This window comes from Chanodichthys erythropterus, chromosome 12 (assembly GCF_024489055.1).
Source record: "Chanodichthys erythropterus isolate Z2021 chromosome 12, ASM2448905v1, whole genome shotgun sequence".
Lineage (NCBI taxonomy): Eukaryota > Metazoa > Chordata > Actinopteri > Cypriniformes > Xenocyprididae > Chanodichthys > Chanodichthys erythropterus.
In genome coordinates, this window is record NC_090232.1 from 21,502,111 (window position 1) to 21,526,318 (window position 24,208).

Below are 24,208 nucleotides of genomic sequence, written 5' to 3' on the forward strand. Positions count from 1 at the left end.
AGAGCGTGACTTTCAGTTTCATTACGAGGATCAACTTGATCAAGCAGATGACTGTGAATGGTAAGTATTTTATTCTTAAGTTCATTTTTCTAATAGTGATAGTCTGAATAGTCTGTGAATACTAAACTGCAAAAAGACTAAGTATTATAGACTTTAAATATGACTTTAAATATTAATCCTGCATGGTCTGTGTGTCTATGTGTATATGAATTGCACAGACGAGCGGTTTCGTTTAGGCTATTACACATAACTTACATTAGTAAACATGCCATATTGGCTTTTCCCAAACTATATTGCTATACTGAGATGAGTGAACATAATACGTATTAATGTAATAAATACTGAAATAAAAAGTTAAAAAAGTATTAAACTGCACAATCACATTTATAGGCTCTCTAATATAACACATACGATACATAAAATGTCATAGAGGTAATATGAATGTTTAGACAAGATTTCTTTGGCCTGTTTTGGAGAGATTATGAACTGTTTACTGTGAAATAGCCTAGTGCCACATCAGTGAGGCTTTTGTTCACAATGAATGATGAAAATTCTGCTTTGCTTCACAGAAATAAATTATATTTTAAAGTATATTAAGACAGAAAACCATTATTTTAAATTGTAATAATATTTCACAATATTGCTGTTTTTTTTTCTGTATTTTTGATCAAATAAATACAGGCTTGATGAGCATGATACTTCTTTCAAAAACATTAAAAATAGTAATGTGTTCAATCTTTTGACCAGTACTGTATATAATTTAAAATATAATAGGTCTATACAAAATTTTCTTCACATGATGTGCAATAATATGTGCATGCATGAGATCACAAAAAATATGTTTTCTGTTAAGAGTGGACATTATATTAAAGTTAATACAAAAGTTAATATGATCCTGTTATCAGCATGCTCACAGATGTTTTTTTTCTTTTATCTCACAGATTATTGGCCTACATTGGACACTCTTCATGAATATGATGGTGGGATCTCTGATTGGAAGCAGGAAAGTTTTTTTTTTTTTTTTTTCCTCCAGTGCATAGAAACACCAAACACCTTGCAATGCCATGTAAGTGATGTTAACTTATATCTTTGAACAGGATTTATTTCCAGGTATAGCTGTGTACTCAAAATGTGCCTTTGATTCTGATTTGATTGGTAACTATATAATAAATAAACTACACAATAAACTACTTTGTCCTTATGTTATTTCTTGTAATTACCTCTCACATACCTGACTGAAAGGCTCATTATGCAGGTCATTGTCTCCTCAGGTGTGAATCACAGCATAATTCAGGATTATTTATGCCTCCAAGCATACTGTCTAAACAAAATGTGTCTTACAAAAATTAAATTAATATATTATTTTATGTGAATGAGTAGGCAGGATGACTTTCATATCATTTTGTGAAAATAAACCTCTAGGCTATAACATCCAATACTCAAATATTGTGTGGATACATATTCTGTATGTGTTTTGTGGCCTTATTTCAGTGACTTAAATTAAATTTTATTTTTTAATAACCATGCATAAACATTATTTTCTAAAAAATACAAACATGTACATACTGTACATGTTGCTCACATATTATGGTAGCCTAATTCGTGCTGAATACAGTGTAATGAGACTTTAGCCATTAACCCTCTGGAGTCTGATGCTGATTTGGGGCTTGGAGAAGTTTTGACATGCCCTGACATTTTTTCAGTTGTTCATAAGCATATGATTGACAAAAGTGTCATTACACTGTATTCAGCACAAACTAGGCTACAATAATATGTGAGGAACATGTATGTACATGTTTGCATTTTTGAAGGAATAATGTTTATGCGTGGTTATTGAAAAAACAAAAAACTTAAGTCCCTGAAATAATGCCAAAAAAAGTATATCAAATCTGTGTTCACAAGACTTCTCGGTATTGGAGGTTGTAGACTAGAGTTTTTTGCTTCAGAATTATGTAAAAATTATGCTGCCTACTCCTTCATATAAAACAATATATTGAATAATATATACAATATATCTGAATTTGCATCTGAATAGCGCTGGCTCTGTGGGCGTGGCCACATTAGCGGATAATGAGCTGAATCTCGGACTTCTGACATGGCTCTCTTTTCATACAGATTACATAAACACAGAATGTTTGTTTTCGATTTGACTTGCACAATTTAAAACCTGACATTTCAACATTTCTTTAGACATAAATGTCTTTTTTTTTTGTCATTAGTATTCATAAGTTACAGTTCATTTTCTGAGAACTATTAGATTGGACTTCGTTCAGAGGGAGAGGAGAGATCACGCATCATGTTAGTTTTCTTTATTTTACAAAAAGCACAACATTGTGTTTTTACTCTGAGTGTACACAAATAAAAGAAGACATTCTATAGTTTCAATTGATATATTACTTATGTCTCTATGACAAGAAATTATGGAGTATTTTAAGTCTGTTTTGCTGCAATGTGAAAAAAATCCTGCAAAACGCGCCGGCGTGTTTTCGGACCTCAGGGTGTTAATATTTTTATAAGCAACAGAAAAAAAAACACAAATGTCAGAATGTCAAAACTTTTCCAGGGCTCCAAAACCCCATCAGACCCCAGAGGGTTAATGTTATTTTAAGGTGGGGCAGAATTAATTGAACATTAAAACTAAGCATCTTGCTCATGAACCCCCTCTGTCACCTCACCCCCAGGGGTATGCGTACCCTAGTTTGGGAACCACTGCAGTAGATGGTAGGTCTTTGGGAAAGCACAACCTGATTATGAGGTTCCTGAGAGATGCCAAGAGACTAAGGCTGCATCCAAAAAATGTAAAATGCTGCCTTCAGAGGACACATTTCAAGGTAGGAAGGCATCAAGGCACATCCAAATCCAATGTTAGCTTCACTTCCTGTTTCCTGAGATACCTTTATTTGATTGATTTGTGAAGGCAGCATAGATGTATCCTTCACTGCCTTTTGATATCCCACAATCCTGTGTATTCCATTCTGTTACAGTTGAGCTATAAAAATAAATATGGCGTCCGAATGTTGTGTTTGTGTAAATGTACGTTTTTGACCAACATTTTCCACTTTTGATGTAATTTCTAGTGGCAAATACTGTAGTTTACTACTGTAATTAAATATTTGTTTAGTTTTTACCAAAGCTCACAATATTTAGTTGTAGATATTTGTTTAGTTCTTACTAAAGCTCACACTATTTTGCTGTAGATCATTAAACTGTTACGTTGCCTCAGAAGTCTGTCTGAAATCAGTTTTGTGAGGTGCCTTCATGCACAAAAGCTGCCTTACAAGTCATTGCCAGATAAGGCAGTGGGCAACAAGTCATCTGCCTAGGTTTTCAGATGCAGCCTAAATCCTTCTCAGCCATGCCTCATCCCCTCTTGGGACCTCTCTGTAGTACTTATAACCCTGCAGAGAGTGCCCTTTGAGCTGATACAGTCAGTCGAGCTTAAGATCCTGTCAGTGCTCCTGACTGCACTCACTTCCATCAAGAGGTGGGGGACCTGCAGGCATTTTCGGTCAGTGAAATGTGCCTGGAATTTGGACCGGCGGATTATCATGTAATCTTGAAACCCCAGCCCGGATATGTGCCCAAAGTTTCCACCACTCCTTTTTGGGACCAGGTGGTGAACTTGCAAGTGCTGCCCCTGGAGTAGGCTGACCCAGCACACAGAGCTTTAGAAGCTCAGAGCAACTCTTTGTCTGTTTTGCAGGTCAGCAGATGCGAAAGGCTGTTTCCAAGCAGAGGTTGGCCCACTGGATATTGGATGCAATCGTCTTGGTATACCAATCCCAAGGCAAGCCATGCCCCCTCGGAGTGAGGGCTCACTCCACTTGGATTGTCGCCTTCTCCTTGGGCGTTGGCACATGGCACCTCTCTGGCAGACATCTGCAGAGCTGTGAGCTGGGCCACACCTAACACCTTTGCGAGATTCTTCAATCTCCAGGTTAAGCCAGTTTCTTCCCGTGTGTTGTGTATAAACAGGTAATGTTTGGGAAGACTGGCTCGGTGTCTCAACCACACAACACACACTTGAGTCTGTTGACAACAAGACAGATGGAAGGGTGAATTAATATCCGCTTTGATGCGTCCAATTCAAGCAGCTAGTTTGCATCTCAGTGCAATCTTCAGAAGGATCCCAGTGTTGGGAACAAGTGGATGGTTTCTTTTAATGGTGTCCCGCATCGTGTTGGAGGATTATTTGCTTGTTTGGAGCATTTTGTTTTATAAATAAGGTGCAGTGTAATTGAGAGTTCAGAATGAAACTTTCTTTGAAAGATGAAGCAGGCAACAGTATTGGCTCTGACATCACCTGTATCACACGTTTTTTATGGATAATGTTTTCAGAACACTCATATGCAATAGTGAGTGGGCGTTAATACTGTTTCTTATGCAGTGATGTTATTCAATCATAACATTGACTGTTTACTGACAAGTCTTAAAGGAGCTGCTCCTTAAAGGGATTGTTCACCCAAAAATTATCCCATGATTTACTCAACCTAGGTGAATATGACTATCTTCTTTCAGACAAACACAATCACAATCCATTCACCTGTCTAAGTTATAGAGTGCTATTATAACAAGGAGGGATGCTACCAGGCAAATTACCTCTACATTTTCTTGAGCATGGATCATAGAGAGACCTTAGGTGGTACCCAACCAAAGATGAGCATAAGACTTTACATCAAGATCCAACAATAGTTGGGCAGGGAGGTAACAGGGGGATGCAAATCACCAGCCATACTTAGTTAATCTTACTCAACCCTAAAGGGTATCCTAAAAAGCAGCCTACCCAAGGGAGCATGCAAGGTGCTAAAAACCTCAATAATTAGCCCTTCAGGCTACAACATTCGATGTTGTTGCTCTTCCAAGGCAGAGCCAACATCCTTACTCTTACTCAGCAAAGGAAGACAAGCAAGAGCAGGACATAATGCAGATCGCGCTGGCGCGTTTCCAGACCTCAGAGAGTTAAACACTTCAATGAAACTGGGGGAGAGCATCTTAAACTTACCTAGAGTAAAGGCACTCTACTTAAGCCCTGTTAAAAGCTCTTTGCCTTTTTCTTTTAGCATCAGACCATAGTATCTGACAAATAACAAGGTGAGAAACCTGCAGGCAAACTTCCTCTACTTGTTAGCATTGTCAAACCAGGGCCATAGTAGAGCATCCATTCAAAGGGGACTGATATCCCTACTTCAAGACCCAACAAAAGTTTGGAAGGAAGGTAAACAAAACTGAGGGGTTCTTGTGATTTGCCTATAGTAGTTCTGTTCACCCTGCTCCATGCCTAAGGGGTACTTGAGCAGCTTACCTCAGTAATTTGCCACTATTCCAAGGGGGAACCTACATCCTTACTCCTACTCATGACGGAAGGCAAACAAGAGCCAGACATAATGCAGTTTGTCCATTAACTCTCTTCACCCGGACTCTAAACCCCCAGGGAAAACACAGGGGAGCTTAGACTTTACTTAAAGACCCCAATGTAATTGGTGGAGAGCAGCTCAACCCTTAGGGCCATCCAAAGGGGATACTTGTCCCAGAAAAGAGAAAGGCAGTCTGCAGTTTGCCAAAAACTCTGAACCTTCTGATCGTGTCTCTTGGAACATCCTGGAGATGGCTCAGAAGGTTTGGAAGAAGCAGAGGGTTTTGGGTATAGACTCAAAGCTCCAAAGATTATAACTCCTGAAGGCAGCAGACTGAGCCCTTGGCTCTCTAAACCTCTCTACCACCGTCTCAATGGATGAGTCAAAAAGACCAGAGGGTGAGATCAAAGTATCAAGAAAAATTTCTCTTTTTTTCCTGATCCCCAACAGGTTTAATCACAGGTATCTCTCCATAACCACCAACGCTGTCATCAAATGACTGATGGCTGTGGCTGTTTGTTTGGTGACCCAGAGAGCCAGTTCTGTGGTGCGGCATAGTTCAGCGAGTGCCTCAGAAGGCAATCCCTGCCCTTGTAGCATGCTCTCTGCTGGATCATAAGAATCCACAGAACGGTCTTCTAAATCCAACAGATCTCTTGAACTGGCTTGATGAGACTGGGAAATCAACACTCTTTTCCTAAACTTCTTCCTTATATTAACATTATAAGTGAAACTCAAGGAACATATTAAAATAATAATAATTAAAAAAATAAAATCATGTCAATTACTTTAACAATTACTGAACATTAAAAATAATGTTTAATTTAGGGGTGATCTCAAAAGAGTATTCACAGAAACCCATATTATAAATGTCACATTTAGCTGTGCCTTTTATATAATGTTTGGCAATGTTTCAGTAAAGACATTAGCAAAAGTACTTTGAGAATCTAAAAAAGCAGATGCTGTGGTAATTATTGTTAACACGTTAAGCAGCAAATTTTAATCACAGAAATTAATTTTGCACATACAGTATGTTTTGTGAGCTCACAGCATAATACACAACTCTGGTCATTGTGTATATGTAATTTAATGAATAAGTAAACCCTAAATGTTTAGACTTGTTTAATATGCTGCCTCATAGCGTAAATTAAACAACATCTCTTGAATATTTTGCGCACCTGGCTGATGGGGTCAGCAACTACCCACCCACCATGCTGTCCTTCATAAAACACCCCCATCATAAAACATGCCTGTGTGGGTATACATTTTATCCAGTGTATTAAGGTTGTTTGATGTTGTCTAAGAATAGCTTTATAATGGGTCTAAATGGTTTTAGACATGTCCGCAGTAGAAAAGAGTTTTGGTGAGGTCTTTTGTTTAACCAGAAGACACAGATTTGTTATTATGCTGCTGAAACACTAAGAGCATCTAAATGAGAGAGAAAGCTATAGATGGATGGGACAGACACTTTCACACAAAGACACACACACCAAAATAAGCACAGTCTGGCAAAGGGGGACACCGTCAGATCATTCTTCTTTTCAGTGTTTAAAAATACACCCACATTAACTTTATTCTGAACAGTTATCTCTGCTCTGGCACGTACACATGGCAGAGCATGTCTCGCTCAGAGAAGGAATGTTCTATGCATTTGCTGGAAAAAAAAGAATGATTTCTCCTGTATAAATATGTCAGAATTGTTTAAGACAATGTGATTATTAATGTGTTATGTGTGAATGTGTTTACATATTTTCAAGCTTTACATATTTACCATCTAACTGTTATGTTTTGGAGCAGATCACCATTGGAATCCATACAGGAGAGGTGGTCACAGGGGTGATAGGGCAAAGAATGCCCCGTTACTGCTTGTTTGGAAACACGGTCAACCTGACAAGTCGTACAGAGACCACAGGAGAGAAAGGAAAAATAAATGTGTCTGAATACACATACAGGTGAGAAAACCATGTCAAACCTGAATGATAAAAATCTGTTTGTATTTTTATGAAATAGGCACTGTACAATAATTATACGTAGGTTATTAAACACATTGTAAAAAGTGGTAATCTGTATTGTTAAAGAGTAATTTCTGACTTATTAAAATAATTTTGTTTTAATTTAAATTTAAATGTAGTTTTTGTTAATTTTTTTTGACAACCAAAATGAGGTTAATTATATATTATATTATATTATATTATATTATATTATATTATATTATATTATATTATATTATATTATATTATATACACAAATAAAGTGAATGTTGTTATTGTATTCTTTTGTCTCAGGTGTTTGCAGTCAGTCGAAAATGCTGATCCTCAGTTTCATTTGGAGTACAGAGGACCTGTAACCATGAAAGGAAAAAAAGAGCCAATGAAAGTGTGGTTTCTCTCTCGCAAGACCTAACAGACACACTGCACGATGCAATTTTATTATGTTCTCAGCTAATGTTCTGTTCATTCTGAAATCTATGAAAAAGAACAAAATGTATTTTGCTTTCTTCATCAAGATCATTTCATTCTTCCCCTCTCAGAGGCCAAATTAAGAATGTTCTTCAGTGACCCCTGTGTTTCAAGTGCCAATTATCTCTGATTCACAGATAATGAAAAAAAAAAAAATAGGGGGAAAAGGGTATAGAGCAGAGGGTGAACAGAGCTGTACACATTTTACATGGAAACTACTGTCCATTTGATATTAATTATACTATTTTGAGTGCTATTGAACTGATTTAATACAGAAACAGAACATCTGAATAAATACAACTGGAAAATAGTTCAAATACACTATGCAACATGCAAACATGCTCATAAAGTGTTTGTTTTCATCATTTTTATTTGTAGTAGAGGATGTGACAGTATTTATAATATTTTATTTCGTCACCGAGTAAAACCAGTTATTTTCTTTTGTCATACTGTATTAAGTCCTATATGTCTGTGTGTTGATATTTAAAGTTAAGAGCACTACAGCATAGAAATACCTAAAACAAACTGTTTTTTACACATTAATTAAGAAATAACTTGTAGATGTTCAGTATCACAACACAGTTTTATTACTGTATCAGTGTATTATATTGGGAAAAACTTAGTTTAACCATATTCACATTTTTCTGAGCATAATGTGCATGCTGTAAATAAAAAGGTTCCTGCACATTTGAATCATAATTACACTCGTACACTGCATCAGAGTATTTGACAAACATGTACATTTAGACAAGACGTTTTATGATTACAATTTAGAATATACTTACACTACTGTTATTGTTTTACTAGGAGTAGTTATTACATGAATGAATAAATTCTAAACAAACAAAATTAAAACAAAAGTGAATATTTACTATTTAAAAAGTGGATAGACTTGGTGTGAGAGTTTGTATTTATAGATTTCTTTAAAGGAAACCTGCCCATGTCACAGTGCTTTTATGTACACCTCTACTTGCAGCATATATTTAAGTCTTGTATTAAAATATTATTTAAAATATTTGCATATTCGTATTTGTTTGTTTGTGTTGCATGATAAAATAAAATAGCATTGTACTGCTAAGGGTTTTCTGTTACAAAATTAAAAATAATCAGTAGTCGTTAAAAGCCCTACCTTCTAATGCCCCTAAACATAAGTCTTTCTGGCTGCTTAAAAGTAAGCAGTCAAATCTAAAATAGTACACTATTGTTTTTGTTGTTGTTGTTGTTTTTTATAAAATCACAGACCCTCAGACTCTGTATCTTTATAAGTGGTGTGGTATAAATGTGAATGTAAATTAAATTGCCTTTGAAAAGTATTGTGAAAAGCGCTATACAAATAAATGTGAATTGAATAGAAACATTAACAAAAATACAATGTCAGGAGTGTACAGATTGATTAAATATACAGAAGTTTATTTAATGAGAGTATGAAAAAAAAAAAAGCTTACTATGGATCATAATTTTGACTGCAAATCCTCTACTACAATATGAGCAGATGAATGTATTATCATCATCACCGGATTCCAATATTAACTTTATACAGTCAGTCATTAACATATACTAAAGCAATAGGCTTGTCGCTTTAATCTGTTAATATTAGTGCAACTGTCTCCTTCTTGTGGTGCAAACATGTAACTACTTTGAAAAATAATGCTAAGCTCTGAAAACTAATACAGAATGCCACTTTTGCAATTTCTATTTTACCTTGGAATCTTTCTGAAGCTCTATGACCCCAATATTTTCAATACTTCCACTTCCATAAAGAGAAATCAACTTTTATTTGTAGATTATAGATTGTTAATCATTATCTTCTGTACATAAACTGTGCTAGAGGATACTACTCTGCAAAAATGCATCAACATGCCAAATGCAGTAAGACAACTGATTATGTCATAAAAAAGATTAAAACAGATCATAGAAACAGATTGTTTTGAATTGTGTCTGAACTAAGAGTTAGTGGAAAGATTGTTGATAACCTAGTGATAAAGTGCAAATGCAAATTGCAAGATTATTTGATTACAGCAACCAAGCATGACTTTACAATCCTGATTAATAAACAACCTTTCATGTGTTATAGAAGAATAATGGTGCAGGGAAAATGCACATTAACAACCTACAGCATATGAACCACAGAGGCTTCAATGGAGCATACAATGTTTGTAAAATCATATATACAGAAAAAAATAAATTGTGGATATAAACTACCATTTAAAGTCTCAGACAGTAAATACATGTATATTACAATTCTAATGTTAAGAAAAAAAATCTATTTCAAATAAATGCTGTTTTCTGCCTTGGAAAGCATAAGAGACTTCTTTTTAAATAAGTCATATTTAGAATTTTAACAAAATAAGATCACTATGCACAAGGGCGTAGATTTGGTTTCAACTTTGAGGGGGTTGAACGTTGGTATGGTTGTATTGTATTGGGGGGGTTGTAACTGAAGGATTTGAATATTGGGGGGGTTACATCCCCCCCACAAACTACACCCCTGACTATGTAGATTCTACAAGGTATATGTAAACTTGTAACCACTTTAGTCCTGTATGTTCACTTGAATCCTCTATGGTTCAACATGGTTTGAGTTGCAGTAAAGGTGCCATTATGAACTTTTTGAATATGGATTATTTTTGAGTTTAGATCTTCTCTTGTGTTTGCTTTCAATGGGACGATACCAAAGGTCTTGCAATGGGAGTATGCAAAAGGTCTTCAAAGGTCTTATTTTATTGCACTGTTGAGAGATTAAGACAGAGGGAATGATAAAACAAACCATTATCAGAGATTATCATGTTTCAGGTCTTGATATCTCTTTATCTTGTCATGGAGTCTCCAGATAAAGCTTCCACACTACATATTGCTTTAATATTATATTTGGCAGGCCATGTACACTTTTTGATTTATATTTTCATTATAAGTGAATATGCCACAGCTTTTCTTACAGTGGTGGCTTTTTCGTTAGTATTTAAGCCACTGTAAGCAATAAAAGTGAATAACTCTCAAATAACTCAATGAGTCATGTCATACGCAGCAGAATTGCAAAGTAATTCATCGATAACCCATCAGAAGAGTTTAGCCTTTCACAGTTTTCAATTTAAAAGATACAACAGATGTCAAATTATGCTAGCTAAAATGCATTGTTTAAATACACCATTCAGAGTTCCACAGTAGTTCTTGCCACATTACTAGTGAGTTCATAGTAGTTCTTACACCCATAACTAGTGAACAGACACACCCTACAGTTTAAACAGCAAACAATTCAAACAAAAGCAAGACTTTGTGTGAGAACAACAGAGACACTAATATCTTGTGAATGTATGACCATCCAATACAAGTGAGTGCTTGTTCTCATGGAATTACTTGAAGCCTCCACTCTTTTGCACAATCAATGAAGAAGCGAGGCTGCTGGGATGTGTAACGTATAGCCTGGAGGGAGGGTGAAATTTATTCTCTGTGAGCTTTACTCAGCCACATCAGCATGAAGATAATACTCAGATAAGGCAGAGTGCTCTCACTCACACGGGTATAAAAGACAGACGCGGGGTAAAGTTAGGCCACCGTCAGGATCACAGCAGTCTGTCATCATGGCCTTCAACGGGACCTGGAAAGTTGACCGCAATGAGAACTACGAGAAGTTCATGGAACAAATGGGTGAGTGGACAAAGACAAATTAAGCATAGCCTGATTATTGTTGGTTTCTTCTCTTTCAAAAGAAAGAGTGATTCAGTGAGTCATTATTTATAAGGTGTTTGTACATGTACTGCATATCTTCAACAGGAATCAACATGGTGAAAAGGAAACTAGCTTCTCATGACAACCTGAAGATCACCCTGGAGCAGACTGAAGATAAGTTTCATGTGAAAGAAGTCAGCACTTTCCGCACACTGGATATTGATTTTACTCTGGGTGTCACCTTTAACTATTCTATGGCAGACGGCACTGAGCTCACAGTAAGCGCAATGATCTCAAATTTTAGATGTGTTTTCAGTCTTCACATCCTCAAAATAAAGGCTCTGTATTGGCATCTATGGTTCCATGAAGAACCATTAACCCATGATCAAGGGCAAAGATTCAGATGTGTGTTCAGCAGTGCAGAATGATGACTCTTGCAGTTGTGTTGTTATACATTCATTTTTCTGCTCTAAATCAGCATCACATGTACAACATTTACTGAATGTTGCCAGCTGGTTATGTGCTGAATCAGTGTGCTTTTCTTATTGGAGTGGAAACTACAAAGTTCACACTAGAGTAGCAGAGAAGAATGCATAACTATCACAACACCCTTTATTCAAGCCTCCTGAACAAACAATCAGTAACAGGTCACTGCTGGGTTCAAAATGAGTCTGACCTTTGACATTTTGATTGCAGGGATCCTGGGTCATGGAGGGTGACATGCTCAAAGGGACTTTCACACGCAAGGACAACGGAAAGACACTAATAACAACCAGGAAGATTATCGGTGATGAACTTGTACAGGTGAGCTGTATGGATTATGACATATCCTTAGATCAAAATTTGTGTATAAGTTGTGTTGTCTCACTTTTTGATTTTTTGCTTACAGAGTTATTGCTATGAAGGTGTCGAGGCCAAGAGAATATTCAAGAGGGGTTAAAATGTCATCAGCATTCCAACATTTAGTGGGACGATATGAAACGTGTTGCAAGCATTAATATTCCACTTGAAAATAGGGATTTTAACAATTAGCAGCCCTAAAGTTTACAAAGTGTGTATGTAAATCATGTGTCATTTGCACTATGAGTTTTGATATTTATGGTAATAAAGCCATTTTTACGTCCTTTATGCTGTTGTGAATCATGTTGGATGAAATGATTTTAAATAGAAATACACCAATACATCACACTGTTTTACATTGTTTGAAAAGGAAAACATTTAGATTATTTTCAGATGTAAAAATTATCATACAAAGACGCAAATAAATTGTATCAGTGATTGAACATTTGAAGTTTATTAAACAAAGAATAAAAATAACTGCATAGACATCTCCAAAAATATATAGTGGATATCATTTTACATAATTCATTTATTTTCAATCATGTCAATATTTTGCATGAAAAAAATCGCAGGAAGGCACTCCACAAACAACCTCTAGGGAGTATGTACAAAGGTCCATTTGCAATGAAATTAAAATCAAGGACACAATCGCTATCTTTGTCTTTAAGACTTATTTTATTTATACACGCTACCGTTTTCAAAGTTTTAGATTGGTAAGATTTTGTAAATGTTTTTAAAAAAAGTCTCTTCTGTTCACCAAAGCTGAATTTATTAGATCCAAAATACAGCAAAACAGTAATAGAATTTAAAATAAACGTATTTATACATTTATTATAATAAAACAATTTATTATCATCATCAATGTTGAAAACAGTTTAAACAGTTTTCTTTTCAATTTGTTTTTAAGGATTCTTTGATGAATAGAAAGTTCAAAAGAACAGCATTTATCTGAAATAGAAATCTTTTGTAACATTATAAATATCTTTACTGTCACTTTTGATCAACCTAATGCATCCTTGTTGAATAAAAGTATTCATTTCTGTAATTTCTTTCCAAATTGTTTTTTACTGACCCCAAAATGTTTAAAGATAATGTATAATGTTACAAAAGCTTACTATTCACCAAAGTATGCTGAAAACTTTGTAAGTTTTAAAAATCTTACCGATCTAAAACTTTTAAACAGTAGTATGCATATATGTATTACCTGTCACAATTCAGTAAAAGATAATAAATTTGATATTCAGCATAAAATGGTCATTCTTGTTCACAAGCAAATACTGATTAAATCCAAAGTGCATACTGCCCTCCTGTGGATGGCTCTTATAAGATATTTGAACTTCAAAATTTACAGGAAGAGGATACAAAAGGACAAATCTTTTCTTATGCTTTCTTCTGTTTCAAATACATTGTAATTACAAGTACAAAAACAATCCATATTTTTCAACTTCTTTGGCAATTCTCTTGCATTACATCTCACTGGGTCACCAGGACCTGATAAGAAAGAATACTTCTTATTATTACTGCATGGTTTTTAAATACATAAAGTACTAAGTACTAAATTTATTATTGTTTTATTATTTTTATTATTATTATTATTTAATATTGCAACTAGGCTATACAGTAGTAGTAGTGGTAATAATAATAATCAATCAATAGCTAAATACGCAACAGAATATATATATATATATATATATATATATATATATGCTGATTGTGTTTGCTTGTTAAATGTTGCATTTTCTTAGAACAAATTATACCATTAATCAAGTTCATATCTGCCAATATCTTTATTATATTCTCACCACTAGCCTATCTACTTTTAAATTCTTTATCAAAATAATAGGGCATTGCATACACCATCTGCCAGGTAACAGTCTTAGTTTGCTTGGTTCAGCTAAACATTGGGCTTGCCTGAAGCTTGAAGACAGTTTCATTAGATAATGCTCCTTTCTTCTTCGTCAGCACAATTCTCTGCTGTGTGCTATTTACATTAAAAATGGCTGATATCTACATTGTTTTTTGTTGTGTTGCTTACAATAACTACAGAGCTGTAATTTTAAAACAGTAAAATTATGAATGTTCTAGTTATCCCTATAATTTATCAGGGTAGCTTACATGTGTAAACATTTTTGAGCCCGATTGTCAAGATTTCCTGGTACTTTAGATAAAAAGAGCTTTTAGATCATGAGAAACTTACATTCAGTCAGATGTGTCAAAATGTCTGACTGGTACTGTAGATACAGTTTTTATTTTAAACTGTAAACCCTAATGCTCAAAATAATGAATTGGTTTGTGTAGGGTAAACTTAAATTAAACAAATTTGTTCAATCAAATTAACTTTTATGCATATTTAGAACTTTTCATTTGAGTTTACAATACTGACACTTTTCAAAGAAATCTGAAGTGTTACACAGTTTTATGAATTTGTTTCTTTTAACAAGTGGATCATGAGCTTTCTTTGAGAATAGTTGTGTTAAATGCCATACTCATTTTTTAAACTTTTAAATTTACAACAGTATCTCAAGGTTTAGTGAGAACTTACCATAACTTTCACAAATATCCATGTTCATCTAGCCCTTTTGAAGTCACAGGGTGCCATTTAGCAGTGGGCTTATTGATGCTATTGCCTGAAAAGGACAATTTAGTTTAGTTAAGCTACTAACTGCAGTTGGTAAGTTACTAAATCCATAAACTGCCATTCAAACATTTGGGATCAGTAAGATTTTTTTTTTAAGAAATATTCTTTTCAGGAAGGATGCTTTAAATTGATCAAAAGTAACAGTAAAGACATGTATAATGTTACAAAAGATCGCATCACAGTTTCCACAAAACTATTAAGCAGCACAACTATTGAACAAAATTAATAATAATAATAATAATACTTGAGCACCAAATCAGCATATTAGGATGATTTCTGAAGGATCATGTGACACTGAAGACTGGAGTATTGATGCTGAATACTCAGCTTTGAATTTGCCATCACAGTAATAAATTACATTTAATGAAAAAATAATATTTAATATTGAATTAAAATTGAAATAATATTTCTCAGTTTTACAGTGTTTGCTGTTTTTTGGTGAAATAAATTAGCCTTGGTGATCAAAAACATTAAAAAATCTTATCAACCCCAAACTTTGGAACATCAGTGTCAATAAAACAATATATCAATGAATGAATGAATAGCTCAGCTGAGCTTTAACATACCAGAGTCAGGCTTATTTTTGGCACGCTCAGATTGGTTCTCTATGCGGCTTGAGTGTCCCGAGTCTCTCCCGTCCTTAACAGCTCCTCTTGGCTCAGGCATGGAGAGGACCAATGGCCTCTGGTGGTGATACTTTAGTCTGTAGGTGTCTGTCATACAATTATCCACAGAGAAATAAGTAGTCAGTGCTACTCCTGATCCTGGAGACACTGAAGCAGATGGCTTATCCCACCCACAAGATCTTTCCTCAGGCTCGCTGGACACCTGCTCCCCTCTTTCCTGGTCAGAACACGATTTTGAGCTCACATCTGAGGAGCTTGGGCATGTGCCGTTGATTTCCATTCTCTTGTGTACTGCAGTGGTGTGCAATGATGAAATACCACGACCGGATGTTCTTGATGCTGTCTGTGATGGCTCCTGTAAAATTCTGGGACGGAAGGGTGGAGTCTTTATCTCAATCGGTCGCTGTGCGTGTTTGGAGTGAGTTGGCATTGATGGAGCTATTGCTGACTCTTCCCTTGGCTGCAAAGGGTAAATGGTGCGATTAGGACCCGGTGATTCGTGTGGAGCGACTTCACTGGTGCTAGAACGATAAGCGCTGTCTTCCTGCTCTGAAAGAGGGTTAGTGAGTTCATCAGAACTGTTACACTCTGAACTGCTGATCTTGCCCAGGCGGCGCAGAAGGGGGCTTTCTGGGCTGTGGTGCCATCGCATGGAAACTTCCTGTTGCTCTGCTTGAAGGTCACCGGCCGATGGCTCTTTCTCTGTGTTGCCCCCTTTCCTGGCACCACAGGATGAGTATCTAAGCTTCCTTCTGTGAAATATTAACACTTTTATTTAGATGTCACCTTATTTCATCATATTTACATATTTCAGATTTTTTCTTAACATACTGTATTGTCTCATTTAAACTAACAAAACTAACAACAACAAAACTACAGAAATGGACCATTATACACCCTATAGACTTTGATTGTAAACTGATTGTAAAAGTGTCCATGATGAAGAAAAAGATTGTAAAAATCTATTTTAAAACAAATATGTAAGAATAATATGTTTTTAGAAATGTCCTCTTGTATTGATGTTGATTTCACATGGTTTGAATTTAATGATTTAAATATCACAAATGTCTTGTGTAACTACAGTATGTTCTTTTAATGAGGCTTTTTTCTTCATTAGTATATCAGTACATTTACATCACCCTCACATTTTTACTTTATTCCCTTTAAAAAATGCATTTAATTCATAAATTAAAAAACATAAGGTGTATTAAAGTCATAATATGAATTGCATTTTTAATGTGTTTCTGAAAAAAAAAAAATCGAGGCATGTCATTGATCTATGTGCAGAACTGTCAATTAATTATTTGTATTCATACAAGTTGATAATCGACTGGATTTTAAACTTGTCTTTGAAGGTTTACATTCTTATATATTTTTCTTTATATTCTTGTGACCAATGCTGTTATAAATGTAAACTATAACATATTTGCAGTGTGAAGACAAAGTCTGCAAATACCTTGAACTTGGGCTGCCTTTCATGAGATGTTCTGAGTTCTTTCCCTGAATTTTAACCAAATGTTTACCTGAGGGAACAAAATGCAAACAAATAATTTATTTTTTGAGACATAAAACAACAGACAATAAAGCCTGAAAGGTGGATTTTTGCATCTCTGCCATGGGTGTGTAGCAGCAAAGGAACAGAGCTGCCAAAATCCCCCTAGCTGTATCGCAGTGGGCACAGACACACTCACTAGGACACATCCTACTCACTTATTTATAAATAGATAGACTATTCATCTCTTTCCTGCCAACCTGCTGAGTTCCATGTGAGGATAAAAGCCACAGGATACAACACGTGCTCTAAGTCTAAGATTTAGGCATTAGCAAGTTTATAGAATACATTTTACAACTGATGATGCTTTTCTATTTTCACTTTCACCATACTCCTGTATTTCTCTCTCTTTTACTGATTGTGTGCTGTCCTACTGGCGCATAAGCTTCTGGTGTTTTTTTTTTTTTTTTTTTCTTTACTAAGAAGGGGCTTTAAAATTCCATGAGTTCTGGGAAACCAAGATTCGGAAACAGTACATGCAGATTTGAAAGGCAGAGATATCATGGGGCTGATTCTGTGACTGCCACACAAGCCCAACTGACCAATGATGCAACCAAGGCATTATAAAGAATTCATTTTTATCTATCTTTTCCTCCTCCATCCCCCTTTTCCAACGTAATACAACACTCTTTAGTGGGATGAAGTATTCGAAATTTTAAGCTGCTTCTGTCTCTTTTTGCTCAGTAGAAGAAGGAGAGAGAGGGATTTTCTCAGTTTTTGGCATGCTACCATGTGCTACCATGGAATTAGAGAGAATTACAGTTGCGTAAAATCGCAAAGTATACAAAAACATGACAAAACTGTAGATGAGTCAGTCTTTTTGAATGACTCCGTCTTTTTGAATGACTCCAAATGCCTGTCTAACTTTTGGGGTTCGATGGAGCTTGGTTTTATTTGTAGCTTAAACCAAAACATCCTTTTGAACACATGCTACTTTATGAGGTGCCAAATGTGACCTGAAATGCTCATTCTGTGAATGAAATATATATTTAGTCCATGAAAGGGGGTTAAAAAAAATAACATGTACTCCACAGAATGAGCTTTTTGTGGTGTGCTGAATGCTGATTCATGAAATGTAAGTGAACCAAATGGATTTCATGACATGCTGAGTGCATTTTGTCCGAAAGATGTATTCTGTTATTGACAAAAAGAAAGTACATTCACTATTATGTGCACAAAATAGAAGGAAGTTGTGTTTTCTATTTTAATCAATTTAAAAATGTAATTTATTCCTGTTATGACAAAGCTGAATTTTCAGCAACATTATTTCAGGCTTCAGAGTCACATGATCTTATGATCACATGATTTTAATGCTGATTTGCTGCTCAAGAAACATTTATTATTATTTTTTTAATTATTATTATCAATGTTGAAAACAGTTTTTGCTGCTTATCATTTTTGTGAAAGGTGACTTGATGCCATGGAGTATGAGTAATACTCACTGTGATACAGCGGAGAACGCACTGCCTCCATTTTTGAGTCACCTTGATTATTATGGCCTTGATCCCTGGGAAAATACACCACTGCATTAAGACCAAGGAATCCAAAAGAAAAACTTCACACGTATCTTTACTTAATTTCTCCTACCTGAGGTGCTGTGCTTCTTGACTGAGTCTGAGCTCTTTGCCTGTGAAGTTCTCAACACCTGGTGAGTCAGGATTGGTGGAACCACTGCTCAACCTATCACTGCTCTCATATCCTGACTCTGTCCTCTGGATCATCCAATTATCACTCCGCTGTGCTATATTTGCTCCACCTTTAGGTCTGGTCACCATCATCTGTCGCTGAGACTCCTGGGAGCTTTGACTTTCAGTCTCCAACCGTGAGTCATCTTCGTAAATAGTCATCAGACCTTTTTGTTTCTCCTTCATCAGCCCTCTCTCATGATCAAAGCGACGGACACATCGAGGGCTCCCACGCTGCTGCTGTTGCTGACGTTGTTCTAGTTCGCTCAGCACACTGTCTACATTCAAGACCTCTCGCACTGGTCTCCATGAGGGCTTGGACTTGCCACGCTCTGGGACATTTGTGGACCCACGATGGCAGAGGGATGATGATTCGATGTGACGACTGGTGCCAGTGGCCATTCCCTGGTTTGAGCGTGACTCCTGGGGTGATACACGAGGATGTACTGAAGAATGCTCAGGTCGAGAGATTCGCGAGGAGAGAGTTCTCTGTCTCTGATCAGAATGAAACCTCGGGCCATTTTCAGGGGGAGAAGATGATCGAGGATATGTCATATCTAAAAAAAATCAAATTATGAATATAAATAAACAGTGGTCCAAAATATATTTGGATACCGAATCTACTTAAAATGAATGAATGTCTAAAATAACATATCATTTAAAAATTAATTCAAATATACAATTTTCAAGCCAAGCATCTTACAAAAAAAGTGTTACATGTCACATTTTAAAACAACTGATAGATTCTTCAAAATCAAGACATGGTCCAGTTGTCATATTTTATGACACTAAAGGGGAACTGACTCTATATAAAAAAAAAAAAATGAAATCACCTTGGCACCAGTTCATTTTAAAATAGATATAAATGGCTCAGAACAGTTACTTCTGGGAAAAAAAAATAATTTGTTTAAGTATGTCACTTTGTTTGATATTTTGTTATCTAAAGTAAATACATTCTGAAATGTTTAAATGTCTAAATGGTGTTTGGGGGAACAGTAGATATAAATTATAGTTTCATGCTGTTTCTAATTATGTAAATGCACAGTAATGATGTTAGATAATAGGCCTATGTATTTAGTAGTTTAGTTAATGAAAGCTCTAAAGTGTTATCTATATGTAAAAGTATGAGAGAGATATAAAAAATTTATTATTATTTTGCTTTAACTTAACTGAAAAAAGGTAACACTTTACAAATAAGGTCCCATTAGATAACATTAGTTATTGCACTCATTATAATTAACAGTGAGCAATACATTTGCTATAGTATTATCTTTTTTAATGTCACTTAATAAAAATCATTCATTGTTAGTTCACGTTAGCTCAGGTACATTAAATAATATTAACAGATACAACGTTTGATTTTAATAATGTTGAAATTAACATTTGAAGTATTTTGAATTGTTAATTCATTTAACTAATGTTATCAAATGGAATCTTATTGTAAAGTGTTACCAAAAACAACTGTTCAATCTTCAAAGACTCAGTCATTCATAAGGTTACACTGATTTTAACATGAATATTAAGCTTCTTTTAACAGATATGCTTTCTGCATCCTGTTTAATAGGACAGATGGTTTGCAGTTATTTTGGAGGTTAGCCAGTATTAAACTTTTTCCTGTGTGTAAGTTGCCCTTAGAAGCTCCGTCTGTCAGAGCAAGCGCCCCCAGCTGAAAATAGAAATGTTGAATCACATTGGGCACATGGCTTCTTTCATGTTTTCAAACTCCCAGAAAAATATCTGTAAGCTGCTATCTCAACTAAATAAACAGTGACTGTATATGCTGGCTCATGAGCCAACAAAAATCTTATAAGTAATAAGATTGACAGAGGGGGAAAAAATCATTGCATTGATTCACCATTTTAGTTAATTCATTGTAAATTCAAATGACTGATGCATTTATTTATTTGATAGTTCTGTGGACTCAATAGTGAATAATAAAAGCATTTAAAATGCATAAAAGATGCATAAATGTCTGATTGATCAACTGATCAACACCATTATGTATATATATATATATATATATATGTGTGTGTGTGTGTGTGTGTGTGTGTGTGTGTATATATATATATATATATATAGTTTATACTGTGGAGTTTATACTGTATAAAAAGTTTATACTGTCTCAAATTCAGTGCAAAAGATACATAAATGCATATAAATTCTCATATGAAACCTAATTTCAGAAACATAAGCAAAAAAAGACAGGACTACAGTAGCAAAATAAAAGTCTAAAATCGGCTTATGCTAAAAGGGTTCTAGTGCTCATGAAAAGGTTTAGCAATTCTTTTTTGGCTTGTGGGTGATTGATGCATATTACCAGTGGAAACCGTATTACATGTGCAACACACAAATCTCCATGAACTACAAAATTCAAAAACTGCAAGGTAAAAATGGATGAGTGAAGTATGGTCTACACTAACACTATAATATGATTAAAGTGTAAATATTTTATGAGCACATTATTAAAAAAAAATAAAAAAAGTTGTTGTTTGAAACTTCTGTATGAATTATCATTAGAACTGCATTATTTTGTTGGATTTATTATAGAGAAAAATATAATGGGCTCTACAAAGGCTACTGTCCACAGGATGAGAATTTGTTTTAGATGCATTTATACAAATATTTCATTATAAATATGTATCTTTCAGTAACATACCTTTGTGCTGGAGAGAGTCTGATCTTCGATAGCTTCTTTCATTCTCTCTCCTCTGCCCCCCTCCTCGGTGAGAAAAATCTCTGGAAGACTCTCGGAACCTGCTGGGACTTTCTGGAAGCACTTTAACTGGGACATTGAAAAGGGAGAAATAGGATCAAAAATTGTCTATTGTAAATTGTCTAAGAGCAGAAAATTATTTCTGTCATGACAACTCAGTGTTTGGCATGGTAATGGGTATGACAATGTTGATATGTTTGGTCTTGACGGAATAGATCTGCTATGCTGCTGTTGTTGATTATTGCTGCTGATGCTGCAGAGCAAGTACAGGACTTGCTACTGCCAATACATACACAACACGCTGCTGTGAGTAAGTAAGACATGCTGCAGCTGTACAATGTAGCGTACATGAATTACCCGTAGCAGATCTATACAGGTGGAGCTGGGGAAGGTGGAGGGTTTCTGAAGCATGCTGCACTGCTAGGCAAATGCTACTCATGTATTTGAAGATTGAGCACGCAAGCTCATTGGCTACTAATACAGCAGGAACCAATCATCTGTGTCCTATAGATAATGTTGTGATTACAAACAGGTTGAGTTAAATGACCTATTAGCCTGCCCATTAGAGTTTCATACCAGAAATTTGTATATGTATAATGCAATTCCTTCAAACTATGTTTCTTTCTTTAGTTAAAGGGATATTCCACCCAAAATGAAAATTCTCTTATCATTTAATCACCCTCATGTCATTCCAGATGTACTTTATATGACTTTCGTTAAATGAACACAAATGAAGTGAATGCAACAGTAATCCTTACTACCCCAGTTGATGAATCAATGTCTTCTGAAGTGAAACAACAGTTGTGTGAAAGGAAAATACTAATATTTTAATCTTTTTTTAAATATAAGCAATCACTTCCAGCTGTCGTATATGAGTTCACGATAGTTTCGTGAAGCACTACATCAGCATGTTGTAAAGCTTGATATAACTGTGTTGTGAAGCTCAGGCGAGAAGTGAGAATTACCGCTGGATTACCATCGTGGTCGTTTTGTGTGGTTTTTAAAGCGTCAAACTTTGAAGGACTCCTCCACTTGTGTTAAATGGATTGAACAAGTCTGAAATGGACTCTACAGGTCTTTGCTTGTGTTCAATTGAAGAAAGAAAGTCATACAACTGGGACAGCATGAGGGTGAGTAAATGATAAGAGAATTTTCAATTTTGGGTGGAGTAACCCTTTAACCATTGCAAGGAAGCATAAAATACTTTACTTACAACGATTGGTTGAAGACTGCATTGGTGTTTTTTGGGATCCCTGATTTGTTCGTTGGGAACCTGCACTCACATCTCTCACACTGTCTAGCTTCTTAGAGCTTGACAGCTGAGTGTCTGTAACAAAGAAAGAGAGACAGAGAAATCACAGGGCTAAGCCTACATTCAATTAGACTTTTTTTTCAAGTGCATAATTACATAACAAAACTAAAAAATTGTTTATTAAGTAGAGGAATTACATTGAAATTTTAGTTCAGTGTGTTTCAAAACACTGAAAACACAATTTTTTTTAATACAATAATATAAACTGTAAGAACTTCTAAATTTGCATTAATATTTAGTGTTTACATGTCATTTTTAAGTATAAATAAACTTTAAATAATGTCCTGTAACTGAAATAAAGATGAAATACAATAAAATATAAACACTGGATGAAAAAGCACATAACAAAATTAAATTTAAAATCAACAAAAGCGAATTCAGAATGTTATTAAATACTATAATATTATATAAAAATAGTAAAATAACACTGATACTTTATTTCGATACTTTATTTTGTAGAATAATCAGTTTTAAATAGTTTTTAATAGTTTAAAAATGTCATCATTTACTCACCCTCATGTAAATCCAACCCTTCTCTTCTATGGGATACAACAGGAGAAATTTGGCCGAAAATTCAAACCACTGTTCCCTTTCAGTCGATCACGTTCGACGTACGTCAGTAGTGACCGACGAATTGGGATATCGCTTAGAGAGCCCTATCAGCTTCGTGTAAACTAAAACAAGCCAATGGAATTGGCGTGCGATATTTGCATAATGCGCACCGCCCCCGACAGGTGTATATAAATAGGAAGCAGATGCAATCGCACTCTGTCTTTCGCTTCGGAGCCATTCAGTGGTGTCCTGTTTAAGAAGACTGTTTTGTGTGAACTTTTGCAGGTCTATCAGGCAAAAGCGCTGTCGCAGATGCCCCAGGAAGGTCCTGACCAACAGCTGCTTGGGGAGCTGCGCGCTGCCACTGACCTTGCCCTCCGGGCAACGAAGGTGACAGCGCGTTCTGTTGGCCAGGCGATGTCTACTCTGGTAGTCCAGCAACGCCACCTCTGGCTGACCTTGGCAGACATGAGGGAGACCGACAAACATCGGTTCCTGGATTCCCCCGTGTCTCCGGTCGGCCTTTTCGGCGACGCGGTGGAGAGCTGTGCCCAACAGTTCTCCGCTGCACAGAAGCAGGCTGAGGCTATCAGACATGTCATGCCACGGCGGTCCGCTGCTGCCTCCACCCAGCCGCCCGTGGCTCAGCCTCAGCCCGCTCGTCGCCGAGGGCGCCCGCCTGCGTCTTCCTCCGCCCCTGCTAAGTCGGCAAAGCAGCAGCCTACACCAGCCAAACAGCAGGGTGCCGGTCGCGGACGTGGTGCCCAGCCCGTCTCTGCCAAGCCAGGTGGCAAGCAGTCGGGGAAAACTC

At 35.9% G+C, this 24,208-nt stretch overlaps 3 protein-coding genes across 4 annotated transcripts in view; 2 read left to right on the forward strand and 1 right to left on the reverse strand.

Annotated features, from left to right (window-relative positions):
- Positions 1–9,098, forward strand: part of gucy1b1 (guanylate cyclase 1 soluble subunit beta 1) — a 63,578-nt gene extending 54,480 nt beyond the window's left edge. The window contains exons 12-13 of one of the 2 annotated variants that reach the window (XM_067403193.1): positions 7,152–7,306; positions 7,640–9,098. In XM_067403193.1, coding sequence (XP_067259294.1) covers positions 7,152–7,306; positions 7,640–7,757 — 273 coding nt within the window. In that variant the 3' untranslated portion in view covers positions 7,758–9,098. The remainder of the gene's footprint in view (positions 1–7,151; positions 7,307–7,639) is intronic. The other variant, XM_067403192.1, reaches the window with a different exon arrangement.
- A 2,204-nt stretch (positions 9,099–11,302) lies between these two features.
- Positions 11,303–12,608, forward strand: fabp2 (fatty acid binding protein 2, intestinal). The gene is made up of 4 exons (XM_067404708.1): positions 11,303–11,458; positions 11,585–11,757; positions 12,176–12,283; positions 12,369–12,608. The coding sequence occupies exons 1-4, from the start codon at positions 11,392–11,394 to the stop codon at positions 12,417–12,419; spliced, it is 399 nt and encodes a 132-aa protein (XP_067260809.1). The 5' UTR covers positions 11,303–11,391; the 3' UTR covers positions 12,420–12,608.
- A 1,028-nt stretch (positions 12,609–13,636) lies between these two features.
- usp53b (ubiquitin specific peptidase 53b) overlaps positions 13,637–24,208 on the reverse strand; it is a 35,662-nt gene continuing 25,090 nt past the window's right edge. The window contains exons 10-17 of the mRNA XM_067404707.1: positions 22,747–22,860; positions 21,477–21,602; positions 18,723–19,377; positions 18,578–18,642; positions 17,040–17,106; positions 15,524–16,335; positions 14,862–14,946; positions 13,637–13,810 (exon numbers count right to left, since the gene is read on the reverse strand). Coding sequence (XP_067260808.1) covers positions 14,870–14,946; positions 15,524–16,335; positions 17,040–17,106; positions 18,578–18,642; positions 18,723–19,377; positions 21,477–21,602; positions 22,747–22,860 — 1,916 coding nt within the window. The 3' untranslated portion in view covers positions 13,637–13,810; positions 14,862–14,869. The remainder of the gene's footprint in view (positions 13,811–14,861; positions 14,947–15,523; positions 16,336–17,039; positions 17,107–18,577; positions 18,643–18,722; positions 19,378–21,476; positions 21,603–22,746; positions 22,861–24,208) is intronic.